At 42.1% G+C, this 27,861-nt stretch overlaps 1 protein-coding gene across 1 annotated transcript in view; it reads right to left on the bottom strand.

Annotated features, from left to right (window-relative positions):
* Positions 1 to 27,861, bottom strand: part of LOC143929829 (alpha-2-macroglobulin-like protein 1) — a 142,993-nt gene that overhangs the window by 107,942 nt on the left and 7,190 nt on the right. Inside the window, exons 4-11 of the mRNA XM_077453805.1 lie at positions 27,652 to 27,704; positions 26,042 to 26,062; positions 20,737 to 20,905; positions 19,013 to 19,097; positions 15,019 to 15,145; positions 11,535 to 11,649; positions 9,271 to 9,383; positions 2,909 to 3,067 (exon numbers count right to left, since the gene is read on the bottom strand). Coding sequence (XP_077309931.1) covers positions 2,909 to 3,067; positions 9,271 to 9,383; positions 11,535 to 11,649; positions 15,019 to 15,145; positions 19,013 to 19,097; positions 20,737 to 20,905; positions 26,042 to 26,062; positions 27,652 to 27,704 — 842 coding nt within the window. The remainder of the gene's footprint in view (positions 1 to 2,908; positions 3,068 to 9,270; positions 9,384 to 11,534; positions 11,650 to 15,018; positions 15,146 to 19,012; positions 19,098 to 20,736; positions 20,906 to 26,041; positions 26,063 to 27,651; positions 27,705 to 27,861) is intronic.

The raw sequence follows: 27,861 nt of genomic DNA, 5'->3' as shown, positions 1-27,861 counted from the left end.
AGCATTTAGTGCCACAAGCCTTGTGGAATATGTAAAAAAAAATTCCCCCGGAGGCTGCGGGTTTCTGGGGTTACGCCATTCTTGCCTATTTGAGAAAGGCGGAACCTCAGCGCTCTTTTAAATATGAGAGGAGTCAAATTAAATACAGTTAAAAGAAGGTAAGCTTTTTGTATTGAAAGCAGTGGTGGCTGGTGTTCAAAATTTTTGGTGGGGTGCAAAAAATTTTGAAAAAAAATCATCAATTGCAGCCACTGTGCTATCAAACGTTGCCGATGTGCCCATCAAACACTGACAGTGTGCTCATCTTATGCTGCCAGTGTGCCCATCATATTCTGCCAGTGTGCCCATTAAATGCTGCCAGTGTGCCCTTGAATGCCCCCAGTGTGACCCCCCTGCCCACTCGCCATCTGCTCAGCACTTACCCTGACTTGGTAGGTCAGCGGCGAGTGGGGTCCTTCGTGCATCTCCTGCGTCCTTATCTCCTGTCCTCTCCTCCTGATAGGCGTCCAATAGATGCGCCTGTCGTTTCAGTCAATCAGGTGACAGGTAACAGACCCGAGCACCTGATTGGTGGAAAGGCTGTTTAGTGTTAGGAAAGCAAATATTCATTCACTTTTCTAACACAGCTGAGTGTCCTGAGGTCAGTTTTTCTGACGCCTATTAGAGCCTATAGCTCTAATCAGGTGCTTCAAAAACACCCCCCCCCAACTGTAATTCAGGCACTCGGCCCTGAAAAGGGTCGGGCATCTGAATAGGGGGTGGCAGCAACGGCCATAGATAGATTCATGCAATGCAGAATTTGTTCGTTCGGAAGTCCGTCGTAACTCCGATGAAAAGTCTGTCGGGAAGACCGTCGAACCTAGTCTGACGGAAAGTCCGGTTGTGTGTACTCGGCATAACACTCTATGCAGACACCAGACAATCCCAGGACATGGAGCTAACCCCCCTCCAACACACCTCAGGCGATTGACAGCCTCGGTTGTGCATGTTTCCCTATGAGATTGTAGAGGGGGAGTGTGTCCATTCCCTCCATTCCCTCTACTTGGGTCTCAGATTACACTAAGCGCTCCTGTTTTGTGCTCTGAAGTGTGTGATGTTAAATCCCCACCCCCTGCCTGCTAAAGCTCAGAGATGCTGTGTAAAATGAGTACATTAGGAGGCTGTAGAGAAGAAAGGACTGATCAATAGATAAAAAAGATAAAAGGGTACAACTTATGAAGGAGGATTTGTTTAATCTCTGTGTACCCCCTGAGGCCAATCACTTCAGTGGGTATATAGAAAGGTTTACAACCGCTTTAACCACTTGCCAACTATGCTATAGCTGATTGCCAGCTACAGCATGGTCCTCCAGTTCTGGGAGAGCATCAGATGACGTCCTCCAGGGGTCATGCCCGCCATCTGTGATCGCTTATGTCCTTATGTCACAGATCAGGATAAAGGGCCAATCGCAGCTGATAACGATATAAACACAAGCCGTTATCGGCATTCCTTTCCTCATACTGACATCGGAAGGAGAGGAGAGCTGATAGCTAGCTTGTGTGAATGGGAAATCTGCACTGATAATCAAGGCACTTATTATCAGTGTCCTGATTATCAGTGCAGTCCCAACAGTGCCCACCAGTGCTGCCAATCAGCGCTCACCAGTGCTGCCAATTAGTGCTGACAATCAGTGCCCATCAGTACCTCCTCATCAGTGTCACCTATCAGTGCTGTCTATCAGTGCCCATCAGTTCCACCTATCAGTGCCCATCAGAGTCACCTAACAGTGCTGTCTATCAGTGCCAAGCAGTGCCCATCAGTGCCGATTATCAGCGCCCATCAGTGCTGCTTATCAGTGTTCAGTGCAGCCTCATCAGTGCCCACCAGTGCAGCCTCATCAGTACCCCTCAGTGCCACCTTATCAGTGCCCCTCAGAGCAGCCTCATCATTCCCCCTCAGAGCAGCCTCACCAGTGCCCCTCAGAGCAGCCTCATCAGTGCTACCTCATCAGTGCCCCTCAGAGAAGTCTCATTAGTGCCCATCAGTGAAGGAGAAAAATTACCTGTTTGCAAAATTGTTTAACAAACTATTAAAAACGTTTTATTTGCCCCCCCCCCCCAAAAAAAAAATCGGTATTTTTTTAGTTTATATAGAAAAAAATAAAATACCCAGTGGTGATTAAATACCACCAGAAGAAAGCTCTATTTGTGTGAAAAAATAAATAAAATAAAAATGTCATATGGGTACAGTGTAGTATGACCACGCAATTGTCATTCAAAGTGTGAGAGCGCTGAAAGCTGAAAATTGGCCTGGGCAGGAAGGGGGGAAAATGCCGGGTAGGTAAGTGTTTAAAGCTTTTGTTTACTTTTTCCACTCAAAGACTCCATTCACACAGAGGCAACTTTGGATCCGACTTCAAGTCGCCTCAAGTCGCGCTACATGAAAAAAAAAATCAAAGCAAGTTAATGGATCCGTTTTAATGCACACTACTGCAGTCGCTCCGACTTCAGAAAAGGTTCCTGTACTACTTCATATCTGACTTCTAGGCAACTTGTACCCATTGATTTCAATGGAAGTTGCCTCCAAGTCGGATCCCCTGTCTTAACTGAAGCAACTTTCCAGGAAGTAAAAGTCGTTTTCTAGGTAAACCCCTCCCTCCCACAGAGCTGATTATTATATGATTGGCCACTGGCAAAGTCCCCTGTCCTGGAGGCAACTTCAAGTTGCGTTGTAAGTTGCCCCAAGCCGTGCTTCATACTCAAGTCGTGTTGCCCCTGTGTGAATGGAGTCTAAAGAGTTTATAGAGGGTTTTTCAAAAAAGCTGGACATACTTAGCATGATACATTCAGACTAATGTTTACAACCAAAAATGTTTAAAAAGTGCCTGTGTGTATTTATCCCTGCCCCTTTATTTCTATGCTGTACATACAGAAAGGGTGATGTTGGCCTTGTGGTAGGATGATGTGTCTATCACAGTCTCGGCTCTTCCATTAGCGTCAGTTGTTAGACATGTGACATCTGCTCCATCAATCTGCACTTTAATTTTTCTAGAAGCCAACGGTTTGCCTTTCTCATCTGTTAATGTTGCCTAAAAATAAAAAAAAGTATACACAATTAGACATTGGCTTCCGTTAAACAAAAACAGCAATTAAACTTAAAGCCCTATTGACATTTTTCTTTTATATTTGTGTATCAGCCTTCTCAGAACCAATCAGTGGGTGTGGCGGGGCCCCGCTGAGGAGTCTGAGAAGGGGTACTTAAGATGTTGAAGTCACGTGTTCAGTAGGAGTTTGTGAGGACCGAGTGGCCTGTTCTTGTTTCCAGGACTGGGGTTGTCCCACGAAGTGTCCCGGTCAAGGGGTGTTCGACATCCCGCAACATGCTTCTGTTGGTTACCCCCAATAGACCCATCTGGTCTGGGGTGGGGACCCGTCCGTTGCCGAGTCTCAGAACCGGCTGGTCCGAGGTGCAGTAACTGAGGAAGGATTCAAGGTGTCCGGGTGTGCTCTCGGCTTGGAGAGGCACCACAGCTCATGAAAGTGACCGGGGGAGGACTCTTCGGAGGAGGGCCGGCAAGTGGCATCCTGGGAAGTGCCTGATTACTGAGTTGGGAAGGACGAATCCACGTTTTTTCCAGTACTATCAAGGAGACAGAGAACGTTCCAGGTACTGAGGAAAAAGGTTCCTGTTCACTTTCAGTTACAACCTGTTCAAGTTCAGAGATTTTACAAGTTCTGAATCAACGTGCTGACTGCCATAATCTCTGGCTAGAGATCTGTTCAGTCTTGAAGTGCCCAGCTGAGACTGGCTACTCTCTGGGTGGTAATAGAGACTTTAGTTCAAGGTGCCTGAGTTCTTCACCCTTGCCCTCTGTTCCTATATGAGACTGTGTTGGATGTTACCCCTGCAAAATAAAACCTTTCTAAAGGACTTTATTGGTGTCAGCGTCCAAGTTGTTGGGTATCAACCCTGGGAACCCCTAGACGTGAAAGAACAAGCCAAGCGACGGTAACGGTAAGCCCAATAAGTTAAGGCCACCCTACAAAGAGTTATGGCCGCTACATTTGCTAAATACATTCTAGATATGCAAAGTCTAAAACCCCATACACACTATCAGATTTTCTGCTGATTTTTGTCTTCAGATTTACCAAAACCATGTAGTACAAGGGCCTGTCTGATTGCATACACATTGAAATTCCTAAGGTTTGACCTCATATTATATGGTTTTGCCAAATCTGAAGGGAAAAAAATCAGCAGAAAATCTGATCGGGTGTATGGGGGCTTTAGACTTGGTTTACATCTACACGTACGTCCAAGTGCAGGGGCGTTTTGGCATTCCTGATTACCAAACATAGGCAAGCCCATTAAGCTTCAATGGGCTTCCTGACGCATGAGAACCGCAGTCAAAAAGTCCCTGACTGTTTTCCAAAAACACGCTGTATTTGACCACATGGTGCAGCTGCACTATACGGTTTGGGGCTCCCATTTGCGGTTGCATAGGGGTGCCATTAACAAATGATGGCTTAATTATTCTTTGCAGGAATATTTTGAGTTTTGCAGGAGTATTTAAGCCGAAACTTATATATAAGGCTCATTTTGCCACAAATGAATATAAAGCCCCGTACACACTATCAGTTTTTCTGCTGAGTTTTTCCTTCAGACTTACCAAAACCATGTAATACAAGAGCCTGCCTGATTGCACACACATTGAAACTCCTAAGGTTTGACCTCATATTACATGGTTTTGGTAAATCTGAAGGAAAAACTCAGCAGAAAAACTGATAGTGTGTACGGGGCTTAACTCCCAGAGTAGGATTGGTGGTTTTTACCTTTTTTTATTAAATTTCTTTCTTTCTTTCTTTGAATATAGTACATTGCAATCCCTTTGTTTTGTTTTTTTGATATTTTGTTTTTTTGGTATAATTATGTTTGGATTTGTCGGATGTCTTTAAAATTTGTCATTTTTTCCTTGTATTTTGTTATTTGTGATGTGTCTTATATACACGATATTGTCAAAAGTATTGGGACGCTTGCCTTTACACACACATGAACTTTAATGGCATCCTATTCTTAGTCTTCCAGAAGCGCATTTGTGAGGTCAGGCACTGATGTTGGATGAGAAATGGCGCATGTTCCGATGACCTCATTCGCGCAGTATACAGTAAATATCTCCTAAACGGCACACGTTTAGGAGATGTTTACAGTACCTATAGGTAAGCCTTATTCTAGCCTATCTATTACCTACAGGGTACACACATTAGAAGCAGGTTTACAATCTCTTTAATGACATCCCAGTCTTAGTCCCTAGAGTTCTATATTGAGTTGGCCCACCCTTTGCAGCTATAACAGCTTCAACTCTTCTGGGAAGGTCATCCACAAGGTCTAGGAGTGTGTCTATGGGAAAGTTTGAGCATTCTTCCAGAAGCGCATTTGTGAGGTCAGGCACTAATGTTGGACAAGAAGGCCTGGCTTGCAGTCTCTGCTCTAATTCATCCTAAAATTGTTCAGGTTGAGGTGCAGGCCAGTCAGGTTCCTCCACCTCAAACTCGCTCATCCATGTCTTTATGGACCTTGCTTTGTGCACTGGTCCAAATCATTTGGTGGAGGGGGGATTATGGTGTGGGGGTGTTTTTCAGGGGTCGGGCTTGGCCCCTTAGTTCCAGTGAAGGGAACACTTAAGGTGTCAGCATATCAAGACATTTTGGACAATTTCATGCTCCCAACTTTGTGGGAAGAGTTTGAGGATGGCCCCTTCCTGTTTCAACATGACTGCACATCAGTGCCTAAAGCAAGGCCAATAAAGACATGGATGAGAGAGTTTGGGGTGGAGGAACTTGACTGGCCTGCCCAGAGTCCTGGCTACAACCCGATAGAACACCTTTAGGATGAATTGGAGCAGAGACTGCGCGCCAGGCCTTCTCGTCCAACATCATTGCCTGACCTCACAAATGCACTTCCGGAAGAATGAACAGCCTTACCAGAAGATGTTAAGCTGTTATAGCTGCAAAAGGTGGGCCAACTCAATGTTGAACCCTACGGACTAAGACTGGAATGCCAGTAAAGTTCATGTGTGTGTAAAGGCAAGTGTCACAATACTTTTGGCAAAATACAGTGGTGTGAAAAAGTGTTTGCCCCCTTCCTCATTTCCTGTTCCTTTGCATGTTTGTCACACTTAAGTGTTTCGGAACATCAAACCAATTTAAACAATAGTCAAGGACAACACAAGTAAACACAAAATGCAATTTGTAGGTGTTTATTATTAAAGGTGAAAAAAAAAACCCTTGTTAAAACATACTATAACTGTGGTTGTCCACACCTGAGTTCAATTTCTCTAGCCACACCCAGGCCTGATTATTGCCACACCTGTTCACAATCAAGGCATCACTTAAATAGGAGCTGCTTGACACAGTAAGGTCCACCAGAAGATCCTTAAAAGCTACACATCATGCCGAGACCCAAAGAAATTCAGGAACAATTGAGAAAGAAAGTAATTGAGATCTATCAGTCTGGAAAGGGTTATAAAGCCATTTCCAAAGCTTTGGGAATCCAGCGAACCACAGTGAGAGCCATTATCCACAAATGGCGAAGACATGGAACAGTGGTGAACCTTCCCAGGAGTGGCCGGCCGCCCAAAATTACCCCAAGAGCGCAGCGACGACTCATCCAAGAGGTCACAAAAGACCCCACAACAACGTCCAAGGAACTGCAGGCCTCACTTGCCTCAGTTAAGGTCAGCGTTCATGCCTCCACCATCAGGAAAAGACTGGGCAAAAATGGCCTGCATGGCAGAGTTCCAAGGAGAAAACCACTGCTGAGCAAAAAGAACATCAAAGCTCGTCTCAATTTCTCCACAACACATCTTGATGATCCCCAAGACTTTTGGGACAACATTCTGTGGACCGATGAGACAAAAGTGGAACTCTTTGGAAGGTGTGTGTCCAAGTATATCTGGCGTAGAAGGAACACTGCATTTCATAAAAAGAACATTATACCAACAGTAAAATATGGTGGTGGTAGTGTGATGGTCTGGGGCTGTTTTGCTGCTTCAGGACCTGGAAGACTTGCCATGATAAAAGGAACTATGAATTCTGCTGTCTACCAAGAGATCCTGAAGGAGAATGTCCGACCATCTGTTCGTGTTCTCAAGCTGAAACGAACTTGGGTTCTGCAGCAGGACAATGATCCTAAACACACCAGCAAGTCCACCACCGAATGGCTGAAGAAAAACAAAATGAAGACTTTGGAGTGGCCTAGCCAAAGTCCTGACCTGAATCCTATTGAGATGTTGTGGTATGACCTTAAAAAGGCCGTTCATGCTCGAAAACCCTCTAATGTAACTGAATTAGGACAATTCTGCAAAGATGAGTGGGCCAAAATTCCTCCAGGACGCTGTAAAAGCCTCATTGCACGTTATCGCAAACGCTTGGTTGCAGTTGATGCTGCTAAGGGTGGCCCAACCAGTTATTAGGTTTAGGGGGCAATCACTTTTTCACACAGGGCCATGATGGTTTGGATTTTTTTTCACCTTTAATAATAAACACCTTCATTTACAAATTGCATTTTGTGTTTACTTGTGTTGTCCTTGACTATTGTTTAAATTGGTTTGATGTTCCAAAACACTTAAGTGTGACAAACATGCAAAGGAACAGGAAATGAGGAAGGGGGCAAACACTTTTTCACACCACTGTAGTGCATATAATACAAACATCTGTGCATAAGTAGATAACAGGAAGTATATGGATCAACATGTTTTGCCCAAATAGAAGGCTTCGTCAGTATCCACTTTAAGAGTGTATGATGTTGCGTGCTGTCCTGACATGCATAGATGTGAACCTACCCTTACAGTTTTCTTTCTAAGCGAAGCAAACCAGAGTAAAAAAAAATCTTTCTCCAGCCAGAATGCTGTGTGAAAGCAGTGGTCTCTCTGCAAAGGTCCAACTTCCCCATCCGGTTGACTCAAAGCAAAATCTCTTCAATCAGCGAAGCTCACTCTTCTCTCTTACCACTGATTGGTGAGCTCTAGTTTTGACTCTGCTGGGGCAGGGGGTTGTCAGAACTCTGCAGAGAGACTACTTTGAAACAGAGGGAAAATGTCCTTCTCTACAGCATGCTGATCCACCTGGAATGTATATAGCTGATTGAAACTGAAAGTTCTAAAAAAGTAGCAAAATCACCATTGTTGCAATTAGACTTGTGCACAACGGAAAATTTCGTTTAGTTTCGGTTCGTTGTCATTCGTAAAATACATCATTTCGTTCTGTTATATTCGTTATGTTACATTAATACATTTTCGGATAATTCGTTATTATTCGTAGAGTGTCGAATTCATTCGTTCTTATTCGTTAAAATGCGCTATTTACGTATGGATAGACATTCGTGATAATGATTCATAGTTTGGAAAGTCGTTTGTTTATAGAATCTTTTAACACACACAATGAGAACGTCTCTTCTCCTCGGCTCAAATACAATACAACACCCTTCTCACTCAGTTCTCAGGAATGCACTTTGCCAGTAATCCAACCTCCGGCACAAAATTAATTAGCTGATTGGACTATAAGATTTACTTTGAGCTGACCTTTTGTTTCATTAGATCTTCAAATAATTACCAAATTCATTCAAATTCATTCGTTATATTTCTTTCGTATTCATTGTTATTCATTATTTTTTTATTCGGACATTCGGATGCATCCGAATGTCCGAAAGATGCAAAATTCGGTCGAATTTTGATTCGTTACGAAACGAATTGCACAAGCCTAGTTGCAATATTCACCTTCAATCCAGAGATTGTTCCCCATAAACGATATATTTTTTTTCTGGCAATAGATGTTTAGTCTGATGCCCAGCATCATTCAACCCACTTCTTTGAGCCCCAGTTGTCCTGGATCCACCTCCCCAGACTTTGACTGGACAGTGAAAGAAGAAGCAGCATAGTAATTAGATTTTCTCTCTGTCATTTTGCTTTCCCCTCTGCTAAGATTCTTGTGGTGCTTCTCCTCCCCTGAATCTGAGCTCTGCTGTACAGAAACTGTGATGGACTGATACCAGGTCAAAATCACTGCTTGCACTTAACCTTTTCCCGTCCGAGCTATAGCCTAATGACGTCTACAGCGCAGACCTACTTTGCTGGGACTTCCTCCCGTGCTCGAGTGGCCTGCCCGGCCCCCCTGCAGGGCGCCCGCAGCGTGCTCTGTGATCAGCGAGTCTATGAGACTCTATGAAAAAAAATATATAGCAATGACAAATGTTTTGCGTATTTAGTGCTTACATTTACCTAGAATGTGCTATACTCACGACAAATGGTAGGTGGACTTTATTGTAGTATGAGCCTATGCTTGTGCGATCCAGCTGGAGGACAGCGAGCCTGTTGGTGATCAGCATGTTGCAGGTACTAGGAACCAGAACACCTGTGAAAAAAGAGTCCATGTTTGTGAATGACCTCTCAGGGCTGACTGTGTATGCTGTTATTCACTTGCAGTCTCTCCCCGCTACACAGAATTGTCAGGCAACTCAGTATTTGGTCGCAAGGTCCCTATGGAGGCTGGCCTGTCTGCTGTCTGACCTCAGGGCTGAAAAATAACATACGAGGCTGTCGTCATCTTCTTGACCCTCTAGTTCAGCCTTTCCCAACCTTTTTAACATGGAGGAACCCTTGAAATAAATTTCTGCTCTTGAAGAACCCCTACAAAAAATGACTATACCTACAACTCAGGGTAGACAGTGGGAAAAATGCTCCCTACACTTGAGGTCATTGGGAATAATAACCCCCTTACAGATTGCTAAAACGATTAATGGTCTTAGTGGGAACTTATCTGAGAGAAAGAAATTGCTTGTTGCTCAGGGAACCCCTAGAAACCTCCGGAGGAACTCTGGTTAAGGAGACCCTGCTCTAGATTCAATATGTTGAGTGAATGACCCAAAACAAGAACAAAGATAATGACTTCTGACCTTTTAACTTAGAGCAGACCTGGGAAAATTGTGGCCCCCCCGGGCCACATCCAGGCATTTGGCTGTCCCTGTCCGGCCTGCGATGCCCCCACTGTCAGCCTGTACACTATATTGTCAAAAGTATTGGGATGCCTGCCTTTACACACATATGAACTTTAATGGCATCCCAGTCTTAGTATTGAGTTGGTCCACCCTTTTGCAGCTATAACAGCTTCAACTCTTCTGGGAAGGCTGTCCACAAGGTTTGGGAGTGCGTCTATGGGAATGCTTGACCATTCTTCCAGAAGCACATTTGTGAGGTCAGGCACTGATGTTGGATGAGAAGGCCTGGTTTATAGTCTCCACTCTAATTCCTCCTAAAGGTGTTCTATTGGGTTGAGGTCAGGACAGCTGACAACAAGTTCCCTCACCCCAAACTCGCTCATCCATGTCTTTATGGACCTTGCTTTGTGCACTGATGTGCAGTCATGTTGGAACAGGAAGGGGCTATCCTGTAACTGTTCCCACAAAAGTTGGGAGCATGAAATTGTCCAAAATGGCTTGGTATGATGACACCTTAAGAGTTCCCTTCACTGGAACTAAGGGGCCAAGCCCAACCCCTGAAAAACAACCCAACACCATAATCGCCCCTTCATCAAATGATTTGGACCAGTGCACAAAGCAGTGTAAAGTTCGGAACCTCCACAACAGTCCTAGTTTCTCTTGTGGCCCCAAAATAATTTATATATAACAAAAATGTGGTCCTGGGTTTTCCCACATTGTATGAGATATGCGGTACCCTGCCCATGTAATGGTGGGTGTCCCCTAAAAAGACTGAAACCAAACAATAGGGAACTGACACCTACTTGTGTCTATTGCAAGTTTATTACAAAAATAAAAAATTCTAAATATAAGTTAAGATCGCAACTCAGTATCTCACCCAAAAAAAAAAACGCCCTACCTCTACCCTCCCAAACCTCCCCAAAAGACCCATCCTACCTCCCCAACCCAATCTCACTCCCTGGATAGAACTCCAAGAACCCCCACCCCCCTGGAGATCGTAAAGGGCCTATCTGCTGCTAGAGACGGTGGCACTGCTCTTAAGGTATAGACCATATATGCCACAATGAGTGGACCTAGTGTAATGCCAGAAGGTCTCCATGTAGTACCGGGTCTGTGGATCAATGCACTCATATACCGATAGTCAGTGGAGGTGGCCAACTGGCTCACACTGCACAAGAATCCACATCACTACCAATGCCTGAGGATAACCATGAACATGACAAGATGGGCCAGCTGAATGCATGCATGTAGGGAGTAATGTGGCATGTACTAAACGTACTGTTTAGTAAGAAGTGAAGCAATCCAAGCAAAAGGAGAGTCTGTGCAGTCAAGGTAGGTGTATGCAAGCACATTAAATACGTCAGAAATAGTGGTATTGGGACAATGTTAGTTGAGTGTGGATGGAGTCTCCCCGGCATATCATACATACCAACCCAACATGTGTTTCTGCAATCAGTACATTAGGGCTACAGTCCATCAACTAGCATTTTCAATAGGAGGTCATGCCCATTCTTTTATCCCAGTTGTGCAGATTTACTTTAAATTGGAACAAAAGAGGTAGACATTACCTGTCCCGCTTTCTTTCATTGTAATGTCACACGTGATGTAATTTGAAAGTCCAGAAAATGGCAATTTAAATTGATTCAAGTCCAGGAATTCACTGAGCTTGCCGTTCTCGTCCAGCTGCAAGGACAAAGTAGACATTTTTTGTCTTTTAGACTTAAACTTTTTAGACTTTAGATTTTGGAATTTTAGACTTAAAGACATAAAAAAAGCCAAATCACTCCACCAGGCCCTACTTATTGCTGAAAAATGAAAATTTTGGTTGGACTGACTATCTTTAAAGGTAAATTACTGAAATACTGTGCCTAAGTAACCTCTCGGAATGAACCTTAGTTCTAGAAGAGGAAGGAGACAGAACAACCTGATACTTCTGCTCCAACAAGGAGACATTTCAAATAAATAAATTCAAAATTCAAGAAAGTGAGAGGTAAGGTTGTACTGTTATAACAAATCAAGAGTGAGATTAAAAAAAATGGAAAAGACCCCTTGGTTTCTGGTTTTCTATAAAACGAAGGCCGTATAGCGGGAAGCTAACACCGACTGACTTCCTGTCCCGTAATTCCAGACTTCAATTGAAGCTAAACTCCTTTCAATCAAGGTGAATTATTTTTTTATTCTCACGCTGCTAGTATTAGTGAATACATGGGACAATATATTATATTTCCTTGTTTTAAATTTTTGGATTTTTGGATTTTTTTCAGTTGCTTCCTGATTTCTAACCTAGGCCAAAGTTATCTCCTACATCCTAGGAGTCTTCATTAGAGGAGGTTCTTTCTTAGCTCTACATACTCTCCTGCTTGCGTGCCTGAGCCAAGAGCAAATGAATAGCAGGAAGTGCATACTACAGGAATAATCTGCCCTTACTTAAGATGACTGTGGTTAGAAATACTAGGGGGGTGTTTTCAAAAGTTATTTCTCAACAAAACAAAGCACAGAGACATGGATGGATGGGGAGATTTGTTTTAAATAGTATGAATGATATAGTGTTTTTAGTTTGTGGTGCTCAGATACAGTTTAGCTTCTTTAAGCTTAAGTGTCATCATTTTGCCACTTTATGTCTCCAGTGGTAGCAAGAAATTCCATAAACATTTCATAGATTTAAAAAATTTTTATACAATCTAGCTTTCTATAGTAAGTTATAATTATATTATTTATCTGAAAAAAACATACCAAATTCTATATAAGAAGTTATAAGCTTCTGCAAGGTTTTTATTGCCATCTGTGTTACCTTCTTTATTTGTCCTGGTGAGTGACCACTGTTACTGGGACAGAACGTTAAAGGAAGTTAAAAAAGTTGCTGTTGTCACTGGAACAAAGATCTTCCAACTGGGTCACCTGTTGCAGTATCCATTCAGAAGGGCCACAAAATAGGCTACAGTGGGCCATTAAGCTCATCCAACAAGTAGACATGGGGGTTAATTTACTAAAACTGAAAAGTGCAAAATTTGGTGCAGCTCTTCATGGTAGCCAATCATCTTCTAAATTTAAAAAGGGGGGTAAAAACGGCTCTGAAAAAACAGAAAAGACTAAAAAAAATATAACAATCAAAATCGTAAGGCTGCTGCTCAACTGTGGTATACACACACAATCAATAGAAACAAAAAAGGAAAAAGCTGCGCCAATACATAAAAATAACTGTTATCCTTATGAGAAAAGAACATCACATTCACCATTGAACCTATTAAATTAAATTAAATTAATAACAGTCCATAAAGAAGTTCATAGGGAAGATTCTTTGGAGAATAAGTCTCTCATCTTCAAACGGATTCCACACACTAAGCGATAATGTGCTCAGCCACCAACAAAAGAATGCGCTTACCAGATGGTAAAAGCGTAAGGAGTGTTATGGTATAAGCCAATCGCAACCCCTCGCCAGTACCAGGTGTCTTGCTATCCCAGGGGCGACCTTTCATATGCTGAGGACCACTACGGTGTTCCACACTCCCAGTCTCTAGCAATATGTTCAAGAAAAAGAGAGAAGCATTCCGTAGTGTAAAATCATTAAAAAATATTTAATTATAGACAAAAATGCACTTACATAGACAAGAAATGTTCAATCGTAAAGAAACAAGCCGGCCTGCAAACTCGGGAGCCCGTCCTCCTCTCATTCAGCATGGTGACGTCACAGCGTACCCTCCCAGATGCGTTTCGTTCCCCATTGAAAACGTCACATCTGACGAAACGTGTCTGCTAGGGCACGTTGTGACGTCACCATGCTGAATGAGAAGAGGACGGGCTCCCGAGTTTGCCAGCCGGCTTGTTTCTTTACGATTGAACATTTCTTGTCTATGTAAGTGCATTTTCGTCTATAATTAAAGAATTTTAATGATTTTACACTATGGGAAGCTTCTCTCTTTTTCCTGAACATATTGTTAGAGACTGGGAGTGTGGAACACCGTAGTGGTCCTCAGCATAGGAAAGGTCGTCCCTGGGATAGCAAGACACCTGGTACTGGCGAGGGGTTGCGATTGGCTTATACCATAACGTTCCTTACGCTTTTATCATCTGGTAAGCGCATTCTTTTGTTGGTGGCTGGGCACATTATCGCTTAGTGTGTGGAATCACTGTGGTGCGTCCGTTTGAAGCTGAGAGACTTATTCTCCAAAGAGTCTTCCCTATGAACTTCTTTATGGACTGTTATTAATTTAATTTAATTTAATAGGTTTAATGGTGAATGTGCTGTTCTTTTCTCATAAGGATAACAGTTATTTTTATGTATTGGCGCAGCTTTTTCATTTTTTTTGTATCTTCTAACTTCAGCTTGTTCAATTAAACTTTGACAAAAAAAAAAAAAATTGAAAGCTGGTTTATATGCAGAGCTGCACCAGAATTTGCACTTTCGAGTTTTAGTAAATCAACCCCTTGGTCTCTTTAACCAGATTCAGGCGCAAACATCAATGTGCAGGTCACATTAATTGTTATGGAATTGCATATTAAAGTATGCAAGGATGAACTGAGATTAGGAAAAAGACACATCAGGTAAAGTAATGTCTCTGGTAAGGATGGGCGTGTTCGGATCCTAGTCCCAACCCATCTGAGCGATCTTGCCAGTAAGCCGTCACTGCACACCACCAATCACAGGCAGTGAGGACTTTCCCGGCCCTCAGCTGCACATACAAATGCCTTGACTAGACTGGTCATGATTGGCGGTGTGCGGTGAGGGCTTCCTAGCGGGATTGGTCAGGTGAGTTGGGACTAGGATCTGAAAATGCCTGAGCCCATCCCTGGTGTCTAGTTTCTCCAGGATTGTTCTTCCTGTAGGATGATTAGCTTCTCAAAGCTGATAATGTGATTAGTCTCATGTCTAGGGTACAGGCAAATAAAAAACCCTCATGTCATGCCATGACTGTCTCATGAAAGTCTTCAATTAGGCACCAGTAATCAAAAAGAGAAAGGAAAAAATACAGAAGATATTCGGAACACTGATGGAGTAGCAAATGAATTCAGCAGTCTTATTTGGATTCTGTAATAGCCCTTCCAGTTAATCACCTCTTTTGTAAACTCACTGCAGATGTCATTAGTACCCCGAAAGCAGTTGGCTTCTCTTCCATATTTAGGTACAGTTCTGCAGCACCGGACCACAACAGTGCCTGGTACAGGCTCCCCATATACGTATCTGGAGAATGGAAGAATATATAAGCATTTGTGAGCAGGAGAGCAATAAACAGTATAGCACATGTAATGCCTATTCATACTTCTTGAAATTTTCCACATTTTGTCATGTTATAACAAAAAACATAAATGTATTTTATTGGGATTTTATGTGATAGACTAACACAAAGTGGCACATAATTGTGAAGTGGAAGGAAAATGATAAATGGTTTTCAATTTTTTTTTACAGTTAAAAATGTGAAAAGTGTGGAGTGCATTTGTATGGCGCCCCCCTGAGTCAATACTTTGTAGAACCCCCTTTCATTGCAATTACAGCTGCAAGTCTTTTTGGGGAGGTCTTTACCAGCTTTGCACATCTAGAGAGTGAAATGTTTGCCCATTCTTCTTTGGAGAATAGCTCAAGCTCTGTCAGATTCGATGGAGAGTGTCTGTGAACAGCGATTATTAAGTCTTGCCACAGATTCTCAATTGGATTTAGGTCTGGACTGTGACTGGGCCATTCTAACACATGAATATGCTTTGCTCTAAACCATTCCATTGTAGCTCTGGCTGTACCCAGTCTCAAATGTTTTGCAGACAGGTTTTCTTCTAAGATTGCCCTGCATTTGGCTCCATCCATCTTCCCATCAACTCTGACCAGCTTCCCTCTCCCTGCTGAAGAAAAGTATCCCCACCACATGATGTTGCCACCACCATGTTTCATGCTGGGGATGGTGTGTTCAGGGTGATGTGCAGTGTTAGTTTTCCGCCACTCATAGCGTTTTGCTTTAAGGCCAAATAATTCAATTTTGGTCTTATCTGACCAGATCACCTTCTTTCACATGTTTGCTGTGTCCCCCACATGGCTTATCACAAATTAAAAACAGGACTTCTTATGACTTTCTTTCAACAATGGCTTTCTTCTTGTCACTCTTCCATAAAGGGCAGATTTGTGGAATACATGACTAATAGTTGTCCTGTGGACAGATTCTCCCACCAGAGCTGTGGATCTCTGTAGCTTCTTTAGAGTTACCATGGACCTCTTGGCTGCTTCTCTGATGAATGCTCTCCTTGCCCGGCCGGTCAGTTTAGGTGGACGGCCATGTCTTGGTAGGTTTGCAGTTGTGCCATACTCTTTCCATTTTCTGATGATGGATTGAACAGTGCTCAATGAGATATTCAAATCTTGGGATATTTTTTTCATAAGCTAACCCTGCTTTAAACTTCTCCACAACTTTATCCCTGACCTGCCTTATGTGTTCCTTGACCTTAATGATGCTGTTTGTTCACTCAGGTTCTCTAACAAACCTTGCAGTTCACCCAGGTGTGTTAGAAAAGTGAATGCATATTTGCTTTCCTAACACTGAACCACCTCTCTGCCAATCAGGTGCATTTACCCATCAGGTCTGTTACCCGTCACCTGATTGGCTGAAATGACAGGCACTGTAATTGGATGCCCATCAGGCATCCAATCATAGCAGAGGACGGCAGGAGAGGATGGGAGAAGAAGACAGAGGACACAGAGGAGCATTGAGGACACTGCTTGCCACCATCACCCGCTGCTCCACCGATACAAGGTAAGTGCCGAACAGACGGCGAGAGCGCTGGGGCACAGTAGCAGCATTCAATGGACACAGTGACCACATTGGATGGACACAGTGGGTGCATTTGATGGGCACAGTGGGAGCATTTGATGGTCACTGTGGGAGCATTTGCTGGGCACTGTGGGAGCGTTTGATGGCATAGTGGCAGCATTTGATGGCACAGTGGCTGCATTTGATAGGGTTTTCTTTTCAGAATTTTTGTTTTCCTCCTCCCCCAAAATTTTGAGCACCAGCTGCCACTGGAGGGAATTGTATGCAACAGTTTGTTATAATGACAATAGTTTTATTAATATAAAAAAAGCTTTTAATCACTGTATGTACAAATAAACATTTATTTTTCAAAAATATTGTTGTACACTTTCTTTGGTTGCTATAAAGTCCCATGGGAGCAGCCCCAAAATCATGATTCACTCTTTTATTTGCCTGACTAGTACCACCAACCTTGGTTTGAATTCCCAACTCTGATCCTGCCTTCCTGAATTGATTCCATTACTGTCTGACTATCAAAGATTTTGGCTTTAACTCCCAACTCTGATCCCTTCCTCTTGTATTGGTACATTTTCTGCCAGACTATTACTACCAATCTTTCATTTTCAACCTTACCTTAGCTTACAAATCTTACCTTTTCATACGTATTAACCTTACCTTACCAAAATTAGCTTGAATCCTCAACTCTGATTCTATCTTCTGAACTGGTACCCTTACTGCCTGACTATTACCATCAGCCTTAGTTTGAGTTCCCAACTCCAATCACGTGTCCTGAATTGATTCCTTTACTGCCTGACTATGACCAACTTGAATTCTCAACTCCAATCTTTTCTCCCGAATCGTTTCTTTAACTTCCTGACTATTATTGACTTTGGCTTGAATTTTCAACTCTGATCCTGTCTCCTGAATCAATTCCTTTACTCCCTGACTAATAACACCTTTGGCTTGAATTCCCAACTCTGATCCTGTCTTTTGAACTGGTACCCTTACTACCCGACTATTACCTTGAACCTTAGCTTGAATTCTCAACCCCGTGTCTCTTGAATTGGTTCCTTTACTTCCTGACTATTACCAACTTTGGTTGAATTCCCAATTCCAATCCTGTCTGCTGAATTGGTTTCTTTACACCCTAAGTACTACCAGCTTTGGCTTTAATTCCCAACTCTGATCCCTTCTCCTGTATTGGTACCCTACTACCTGATTATTACCGCCAACCTTTAATTTCCACTCTTACCTTAGTTTACCAACCTTACCTTCCCAACCTTATTAACCTTACCCTACCAATCTTAGTTGAATCCTCAACTCTGATCCTGGCTCCTAAATTGGTTCCTTTAATGCCTTAATAATACCACCTTTGGCTTCAAGTTCCCAACTCTGATCCTGTCTGCTGAATTGGTTCCTTTCAGCTCAGCTGTTGCCAACCTCAGCTTGTATCATGTCTACGTTCCTGTCACCTGCTCTGGTACACGGATGTTCCTGCATTTGGTTCCTATCCAGGTGTCTACCTGCCAATCTCAACAGATCTGGTGTTGCCTGTAATGCCCGCACTCATGCCACTCCATGTTCTTGCATTCCCTGTTGTCACCTTCAGGAGTGTTGGACAGGAGGTACAAGAAAGACCCCTTCAACAGCTGAGTCAGTTTACACCCGGCCACCCATGCCCTAGTGGACACGGATGTGTCATTTGCTTGTTCTGCTCCCATCATCAGGGGATCTGGGAGTGGAGTCTTTGATGATTGAGATGAAGTCTGCTATTTCTGAAAGCAGCCCAATGCTGTCTGTCAGTGCCAGGACAAGGTCACCCAGCGCCCAGGGCAAAAATGCCAAACTGTGCCCCCCTTTTCCTTAAGGTTAGGGTGCCCCTACCCCTGCAATAGACCATTGCGCCAGGGGAAGCTACCCCTCCTGCCCACCCCTTGTCCCAGCCCTGCTGTCTGTGGATGGTGCCAAGTCAGCAGGTGATCATACTGTCCAGACAACTGGGTCTAAGGAGGAATGTCAATGCATAAAGCAGCATTTGAAAAAGAACAGGGCCTGTTTTACAACAGCTTTAAATGCAGTTGCATGTTAAGGTGCATCGTAATGAAGCCCATTTGTTTAAGTGGGCTGCCCAATGTACCACAATGGACCAAAAAATCATGCATGCAGCATTTTCAGCTGCTCACCACTGAGAAGGTGCATTGTCACTCTATCGCACCAACAGGTGTAACACACGCTGAGCATTACCTTGCCACTATGATATGAACATGCCCTCATAGTATAAGTAGGTTTATAGGATTGTGCTCTTGAACTGTACTTACTGTGCAGTTCCAGTAATTTCAGCCGTTCTGTCCAAAACAGAGATGGTTCCGGGACAATTGGCTTTCCAATCAAATCTTGATAGCTCTGAAAATGAATAACATCATCAACTCTCACCCCAGAAGGGCACTTGCTATATACATTATCCCTGATACAGTCCCCCTGTAATTTGTGTACGAGGTTCCATCCTTAGCAGCGGACTATGCATTTCATAAATGGGCAACTATAATGAGTTTTTGTGACTTGTTTTCATGTGAACTTATGACTTCTGAATTCTGCTATGTTTTTTTTTTTTAATACTGCATTATACAGCCTATACTCTGATCTTTTGTGAGCTTAATTAGCCAGAGCACTGACTACTATACTATATAGCGGTAGAGCGTGGGTGAGCTTTTCTCTTCCCCCTTATAGTTGCATAGTAGGTGAGGTTGAAAAAGAACACGAGCCCAGCAAGTCCAACCTATGTGTGTGATTATATGTCAGTATTACATTGTATATCCCTGTATGTTGCGGCCGTTCAGGTGCTTATCTAATAGTTTTTTTTAAACTAACAATGCCCCCCCCCCTCGCTGAGACCACCGCCTGTGGAAGGGAATTCCACATACTTTCCACTCTTAGCCCATGTACACATGGTCGGAGATTCCGACAACCAAATCCGTCGGAGTAATTCCGACGGATTAATTCCGGAAGAGGTCCGGAAGTGATGTTGCATACACACGGTCGGACTAAGTTGTCGGAAAATCCGATTGTACATAACGTGATGACGTTATTGCGTTAGGACGGGACTACGTTCAGGCTAGTAGCCAATAGCTTTGGTCTAGGAATTTGATCTAAGCATGCGTGGCACTTTGTCCGTCAGAGTAGGCTACACATGATAGGAGTATGTCCGATCTGAACATTTTGTCGGAAAATTTTACCGGCAAGTTGAAAAAGTTGGTCCGCCGGATATTCCGACGCAAACAGTCCAATGGAGACCACACACAGTCGGAATATCCGACAAAACTGTCCGATAGGAAACATTCCGTCAGAATCTCCGACCGTGTGTACAAGGGCTTACAGTAAAGAACCCTCTATGCAGTTTAAGGTTAAACCTCTTTTCTTCTAACTTTAGTGAGTGGCCACGAGTCTTATTAACCCTTTCAGCCCCGGAAGATTTTACCCCCTTCCTGACCAGAGAACTTTTTGCGATTCGGCACCATTTCGCATTAACTGACAATTGCCCTGTCGTGCGGCGTTTCACCCAAATGAAATTTACTTTTTTCCCACAAATAGAGCTTTCTTTTGGTGGAATTTGATCACCTCTGCAGTGTTTATTTTTTGCACTATAAACAAAAAAATAATGCCATTTTAAAAAAAAACTGATTGTTGGATCCCATTGACATCAATGCAGGTTTGGGTTCAGCACCCAAACTTCAGTAAAGTTCACCGGATGTGCCTCAAACCAAACCCAGGTACATTTAGCTCCTCCCTAGTAATGAGATCTTCCTTTATTTCCTGTCTTAATGACTCCACAGGAAGTAAAGGTAAAATCTCCCCAGTGTGGTCACAGAGACCGGCGATGTCATAGATCTACTTCCACACTGTATTCCAAACTTAAACGTTTCAGTATTTGATTTTCTGTTCTTATAACGGCCTAGATAAGGACCAGATAAAGTGAGAACTTATACAATGGCCATCTCTGCATTATACACTACATCAGTTACAAGGGTGATACAATTCAACACACCATATCTCTGAACCTGAACGGATGTAGACTCAATTGCTCCTTTATCATCTTGAAGCTGTATACTCCAATACCCGAGCCGTGAGCGCTCAGATGTACGGAAGTCCACTGTCACCACACCATGGTCTATCGTGGGATTGGAAATTTGATTAACACGAGCTCCGGTTGGGTCCTGCAGAAAAATAAATAAAGCATTGGAAGTTAGACATGTGCATACTGAAATATTTTGTTTCGGAATTTTGTTTTCGTCTGAAAAATAAATGTATTTAGTTACTCCCGAAATTCGTTTTTATTTATTTCATTTCATTAAAAAATGCATTCATCCAAAAATCCAAAATAATTAAGGTCGAATCTGTTATTGAAGGCTTATGGTGTCTGTCGAATGTTCTAAGAAGAATCCATGGAGCAGCTAAACTGTAAGACGCCGCAATCGTACATTTCCGGTCGAATGTTCCGCCTACAAGCTATAGTAGAATTCTAATGTTGTATGACACTAGTAATAATTATATTTATTAATTATTTTTACTAGTCAACCAACATTACAATTCTTCTATAGCCTATGGGCGGAGCATTTGACCATAAATGTCCGCTTGCGGCGACCGCTTCGTTGAATCTTCATGTCAAATCTTTTCTCTCTATGCCGAATAATCTTGGACTAATAGAGTTAGGTTAGGCACATTCAACCTTTTTTGCTATTGTCTCTATAATGTTGAATCTTTTCTCTCTATGTCGAATCTTTTCTCTCTATGTTGAATAATCTTGGACTAATAGAGCTAAGGTTAGGCACATTCGTCCACAAGTTCACAGATCGCTATTGTCAGTGTTATGTCGAATCTCCTATCTATATCGATCTGTTGTCACAACGAAAATGAAAATAAAGCATTTGTTTATGTCGGATCTTTCGGTTTTTGGATTCTGCACATTCATTATCGTTTGTTAAAACAATAATGAAAATACCCGAAATTCAGACAAAAACAAATGCACATATCTATTGGAAATGCTGCTTGATTGTAGGAATATTGTATGTATACATATTTTATATTTCTGCTAGATAACCCTTACTTGATCTATGGAAGACCAAAACAAGCCTTTTCCTAAGGCGGCAAGATGCTCAGGAAGTGACTTTTACATTTCTTTTTAACAATTGTTATTATGCAGAGTACCCCTTCACTTCATGTGCAGCATATTTCTGTAATAAATTTAGAGCATATGGAGACACAAAGAATGTACAGTAGACTGATGGAAACTCTCATGTAAAGGACTCTAATGGTGACCTTGATGTAAATAGAAACTCTGATATAAGGAGAAGCTCTGATGGGGGTCCTAATGTAAGGGGGATCCTGATGTAAGGAGGGACTCTGGGGACCTTGATGTAAAGGGGGCTCATATGGTGACTGTAATGTAAGGGGGGTACACTGATGTATGAGAGGAATCTGATAGAGACTTTGATGTATTAGGGTAATATTAGGGACATTAGTGGTAGGGTAACCAAAGCACATAAACCCAAGGTAAGTATAGTAGCAAGTCCTAGTTGTAATCTCGGAAAACACAAGAGGATAGTATGTGATCTGTCAAAATATATTAATGTATTAAAATGTTTGTTCACCAATGCCAGAAGTCTGCCAAGCAAAATAGGTGAGTTGGAAGCTCTGGTGCATCAGGAGAGCTATGATGTAATCGGTATTGCTGAAACTTGGCTTAATTCCTCACATGACTGGGCTATTAATATTCCTGGCTATGCACTCTTTCGGAAAGACAGAGTAAAAAGGAAAGGTGGAGGGGTCTGTCTGCATGTGAGAAGTGATTTCAAAGCAAGTGAGAAAGAGGACCTGGTGGACGGAGAGTGTGATGAGTCTGAAGCATTATGGGTGGAACTGCATACCAATGTGCATAGTTCAAAATTAATCATTGGAGTTTGTTATAGACCACCCAATGTTAATGAGGAGGTGGAGACTCAGCTCCTTGCACAGATAAAAAGGGCTGCAAGGGCTGGGACAGTGATAATAATGGGGGATTTTAACTACCCAAAAATTGACTGGAGTAATGGCACTGCTGGGACAGTTAAGGGCAAAAATGTATAAACCTATTACAGGACAATTTTATGGTCCAGTTTATTGAGGCCCCAACTAGGAATGATGCTCTGTTGGACCTGGTAATCTCAAACCATGCAGAACGTATTACTAATGTTCAGATAAAGGAACATCTGGGTAGCAGTGACCATAACATGATTTCATTTGATGTTAGCTGTAAGCAAAAATCACATACGGGAAAGATAAGAACACTTAATTTCAAGAGAGCAAATTTTCCAAGCATAATGGCTGCTCTCCAGGACTTAGACTGGGAGAGAATATTGGCACCAATGGGCACAGAACAGAAATGGGAATTCTTCAAAAAGACGGTTTGTGATATCACTGCAAAGTATATTCCCATGGGCAATAAGTTTAAAAGGCTAAAAATAAAACCGATGTGGCTCACGAAAGTTAAAAAAGCTATAAACTATAAAAAAAATAGCTTTTAAAAAATAGGGACTCATTAATGACAGGAATAGTACCACTGGATTGGCGCAGGGCCAATGTGTTGCCTATATTTAAAAAGGGAACAAAGTCTTTACCAAGTAACTATAGACCTGTTAGTTTAACTTCTATAGTTAGGAAGATACTGGAGGGATTAATAAAAGACCACATAGACGAGTTCTTGCAGGAAAAAATATTTTAAGCAACAGACAGCATGGATTCATGAAAGACAGAAGTTGTCAGAAAAACCTGATTTCTTTTTATGAGGTGGTAAGTAAAACCTTGGACACAGGGGTGGTGGTGGACGTGGTATACTTGGATTTTGCAAAAGCGTTCGATACAGTTCCGCACACACGGCTCATGTGTAAGGTAAAGTCTACAGGTTTGGAAATATCAGTTTGTAAATGGATAGAAAACTGGCTGAAGACAGAATTCAGAGAGTAGTGGTTAATGTTTCTTACTCTGAATGGTCTAAGGTTATCAGTGGTGTACCCCAAGGTTCAGTACTGGGATCCTTACTTTTTAATATCTTTATAATTGATATTGGGTCTGGGATCAAAAGTAAAATTTCCCTCTTTGCAGATGACACCGAGTTATGTGGTGCAATAACGTCCTTACAGGATGTCACCAATTTACAAGCCGACCTCAATGCTCTGTCTAATTGGGTGACTATGTGACAGATGAGGTTTAATGTTGAGAAATGTAAAGTTCAGAGTACAACTGGGGGGATCCATAGTGGAGAAGGATCTGGGGGTTTTGGTAGATCATAAGCTCAATAATAGCATGCAATGCCAAGCTGCGGTTTCCAAAGCGAGCAAAGTCCTTTCTTGTATTAGGAGAGGTATGGACTCCAGAGAGAGAGATATCATTTTGCCCCTGTTCAAAACATTAGTAAGACCTCATCTGGAATATGCAGTTCAGTTTTGGGCACCAGTTCTCAAAAAGGATATCGGGGGAACTGGAGAAAGTGCAGAGAAGGGCAACCAAATTGATAAGAGGCATGGAGGAGCTCAGCTATGAGGAAAGATTAGAGGAACTGAATTTATTCACTCTTGATAAGAAGAGATTATGGGGGGCAATGATCAACATGTACAAATATATAAGGGGTCCATATAGTGAACTTGGTGTCGAGTTATTCACTTTACAGTCAACAAAGAGGACAAGGGGGCACTCTTTACGTCTGGAGGAAAAAGAGATTTCATCTCCAAATACGGAAAGGTTTCTTCACAGTAAGAGCTGTGAAAATGTGGAATAGACTCCCTGCAGAGGTGGTTCTGGCCTCCTCGGTGGATTGCTTTAAGAAGGGCCTGGATTATTTCATAAGTGTACAGAATATAACTGGGTACTAACATTTATAGGTAAAGTTGATCTGGGGAAAATCCGATTGCCTCTCGGGGATCAGGAAGGAATTTTTTCCCCTGCTTTAGCAAATTGGATCATGCTCTGCTGTTATTTTTCGCCTTCCTCTGGATCAACTGTGGGTATAGAATTGGGTATATGGGATTGTATGATATTATTATTTTTTTTTTTGTGGTTGAAATAGATGGACTTGTGTCTTTTTTCAACCTGACTAACTATGTAACTATGTATGAGGAGAATGTGATGGGGATCCTGATGAAAGGGGCTCTCTAATGGGGACCTTGATGTAAGGGAGAGAAAAAAATCCAAAAACATTAAAACATAAATAAAAAAACATAACCTGAATACAGAAATAAAACCATCTCCTAACAAAGCTTTTCTCAACCTTTCCAACACAGAGGAACCCTTAAAAAAACAGTCCAGGCTCAGGGAACCCCTGCTTAAAATTACTACAGCTACAGTACAGCCTGGCGGGCAGTGCTTTTTTGGCATCTGACATGAGGCACTCTTTCTCAAGGCTGGTGAATACCCTGTGACCTTGGGGAATCACTCCATTTACTGTATCTACACTGACCAAAATTATAAACGCATCACTTTTGTATTATGAGCTGAACTCAAAGATCTACAATTTTTTCTATGTACACAAAAGGCCTATTTCTCTCAAATATTGTTCACAAATCTGTCTAAATCTGTGTTAGTGAGCACTTCTCCTTTGCCAAGATAATCCATCTACCTCACAGGTGTGGCATATCAAGATGCTGATTAGACAGCATGATTATTGCACAGGTGTGCCTTAAGCTGGCAACAATAAAAGGCCACTCTAAAATGTGCAGTTTTATCACACAGCACAATGCCACAGATGTCTCAAGTTTTGAGGGAGCGTGCAATTGGCATGCTGACTGCAGGAATGCCGGCCCCTATGCCCACCCTCAGGCTGTACCTTATTGGGTCTACCTGATCCACTGCAATACTTGTTGCTCTACTGTGTCATGTTGGATCCTGCAGAAATGGTGTTATTGGCAAAATTTTGATCTGGCAGATTGGGTTACTGGAAGCATACAGTTCTACAAGTGTTGATACACTGTTTGATTCTTATATTTCATATTTTCGGATGTGGCTACAGCCAAAATTCCTTTTCGGTACTATATAGACAGCTCATACATTCGTGTTATAGTCCGTGGGAAGAATGTTCCTTGCACTTGTGGCCATTGGGAAAAATTACAGATAGCTAAAAAAGAGCAATGATGTGAGTCGGTACTTGTCTGAGAGGCAGAAATTGCTCACTCAAGGAACCCCTAGCAACCTCCCTATTTGAATAAGCCTGAACCAACTGATGAAAAAAAGAGTAAAACTTATCAGATTAAATAACACCATTATAACAGCATATGGAAACATCGCAAATGACAATCAAGCATCTTAAACAAGTCAAGTCTTACCACAAGTGTGGCTTTTGTGAACTGTAAAAAAAAAAAAAAGATAAAATAGAAGGTATTATTCAAAAAGCAGTAAATACATAAATGGTTTGTATCATTTAGTATTAATTATAAAAACTGTACATATACACAGAGCAGTTGCACACCATTTGGCTAAATGTATGTGGACCCCCCTCCAAATAAATACAGGTATTTCTAGTGAAGGGTTCTAATAATACTACTACATTATGCAAAGACATTGTAGGCAACTATGGGCTTCCGTCTTTCTAAGCCCCTGTACACACGGTCGTAGATTTCGACAACCACATCCGTCGGATTTTGTCCGTCGGATTTTGTCCGAAACTGTTGCATACACACGGTCGGACTAAGTTGTCGAAAAATCCGATCATTCAGAACGTGATGACGTAATTTCGTTACGATGGGACTACGTTCAGGCTAGTAGCCAATAGCTTTGATGTAGGAATTTGATCTGAGCATGCATGGCACTTGGTCCGATCAAAATTCTCTACACATGATCGGAGTATGTCCGATCGGAGTAGTTGGTCGGAAAATATTTCCAATATGTTGGAAAATTGGGTCCGACGGATATTCGGATGGAATCAGTCCGATGCATACCACACACAGTCGGATTATCCGATGACACAGTCTGATAGGACACATTCCGACGGATTCTCCGACCGTGTGTACAAGGGCTCACAGTTTTGTGAAGGTCTTTTTCATGACTGTGAAGGTTTCATGAAGGTTTTAGCATGACATTGCCTCTGTGGACAAAGCCAACTCTATAATGACATGGTTTGGTGAGATTTTGGTTTTGAGGAAGTTGTGTCCTGCGCAACGCCCAGACCTCAACTCTACTGAACACCTTTGGGATGACTTGGAACACCAAATGGGAGCCAGGTCTTCTCATACAAATGCATTTTATAAACGCACTTTTTTTGCTAAATGGGCACAAATGCCCACAGATACTTTTGAAAATACTGTACTTGTGGAAAGCCTCCCCAGAAGGGTGGAGGCAACGATAGCTGCAAAGCCAAAGCCAGCTTCAAATGAATGGAGAGGAGAAAATACGTCAAATGAATGACCATGGTTTTGGAAATAGAATGTCCAACAAGCTCATGGACTGATTCTGCTTTAACTGTAAAGACTGTCCACAATAATGCCCATAGTTTTAAAATGGGATGTCCAATAAACTCATATAAGTGTTTTGGTCTCCCATCCACAGACCATAAAGTGTATTAATAGTCTTTTATTTGTAATGGTAGATCAGATAACTGGCATCCTAATATCTGACTTCCTTGCCAGTTGTGGACCTGTACCCTCTCTTTCCATTAAGTAAAACCATTGGACAATGCAGAGTACAACATAACATAACAAGGAAGCTGTACGGTCATCTGGTAGGTGGGTAATGACCATTACAATGTATTCGAGGGAAGGGCAGTGATCTCTACACATAGAAAAATGCTAAAATACTATGGTGGGCCATATACTATAGATGGGACAAACAGCAAGACAATTAAATTATGATATTTGCTGAATTATTGAGAGTAAACTGCCTAAGGCCTGAAAGTATTCGTTTTTTTTTAAGGAGGAGAAACATTAGTAAAGTGTCTTACATTTCTTACAACTTGGTTCAGGTTTTCATCATAACATGGCATCCTTATTTTTACTGTGGAAAAAGAAAAAAGAGTTTTACACGGATGTCTGGCATATATCATATGAGATAGACCCAACAAATTGTTTTCATTTTGGAAAGAGTTTGGAGAAGTTAGACTGTAGGCACTAAAAAATAAAAATGAAAAAGTGAACTTCTATGCACTTACAGA

The sequence above is a fragment of the Lithobates pipiens genome, unplaced genomic scaffold, assembly GCF_037356315.1.
Source record: "Lithobates pipiens isolate NorthernLeopardFrog02 unplaced genomic scaffold, aLitPip1_a1.2 Scaffold_25, whole genome shotgun sequence".
Lineage (NCBI taxonomy): Eukaryota > Metazoa > Chordata > Amphibia > Anura > Ranidae > Lithobates > Lithobates pipiens.
Note: the sequence above shows the minus strand (reverse complement) of the source record. Positions and strands in the feature narration are given on the sequence as shown.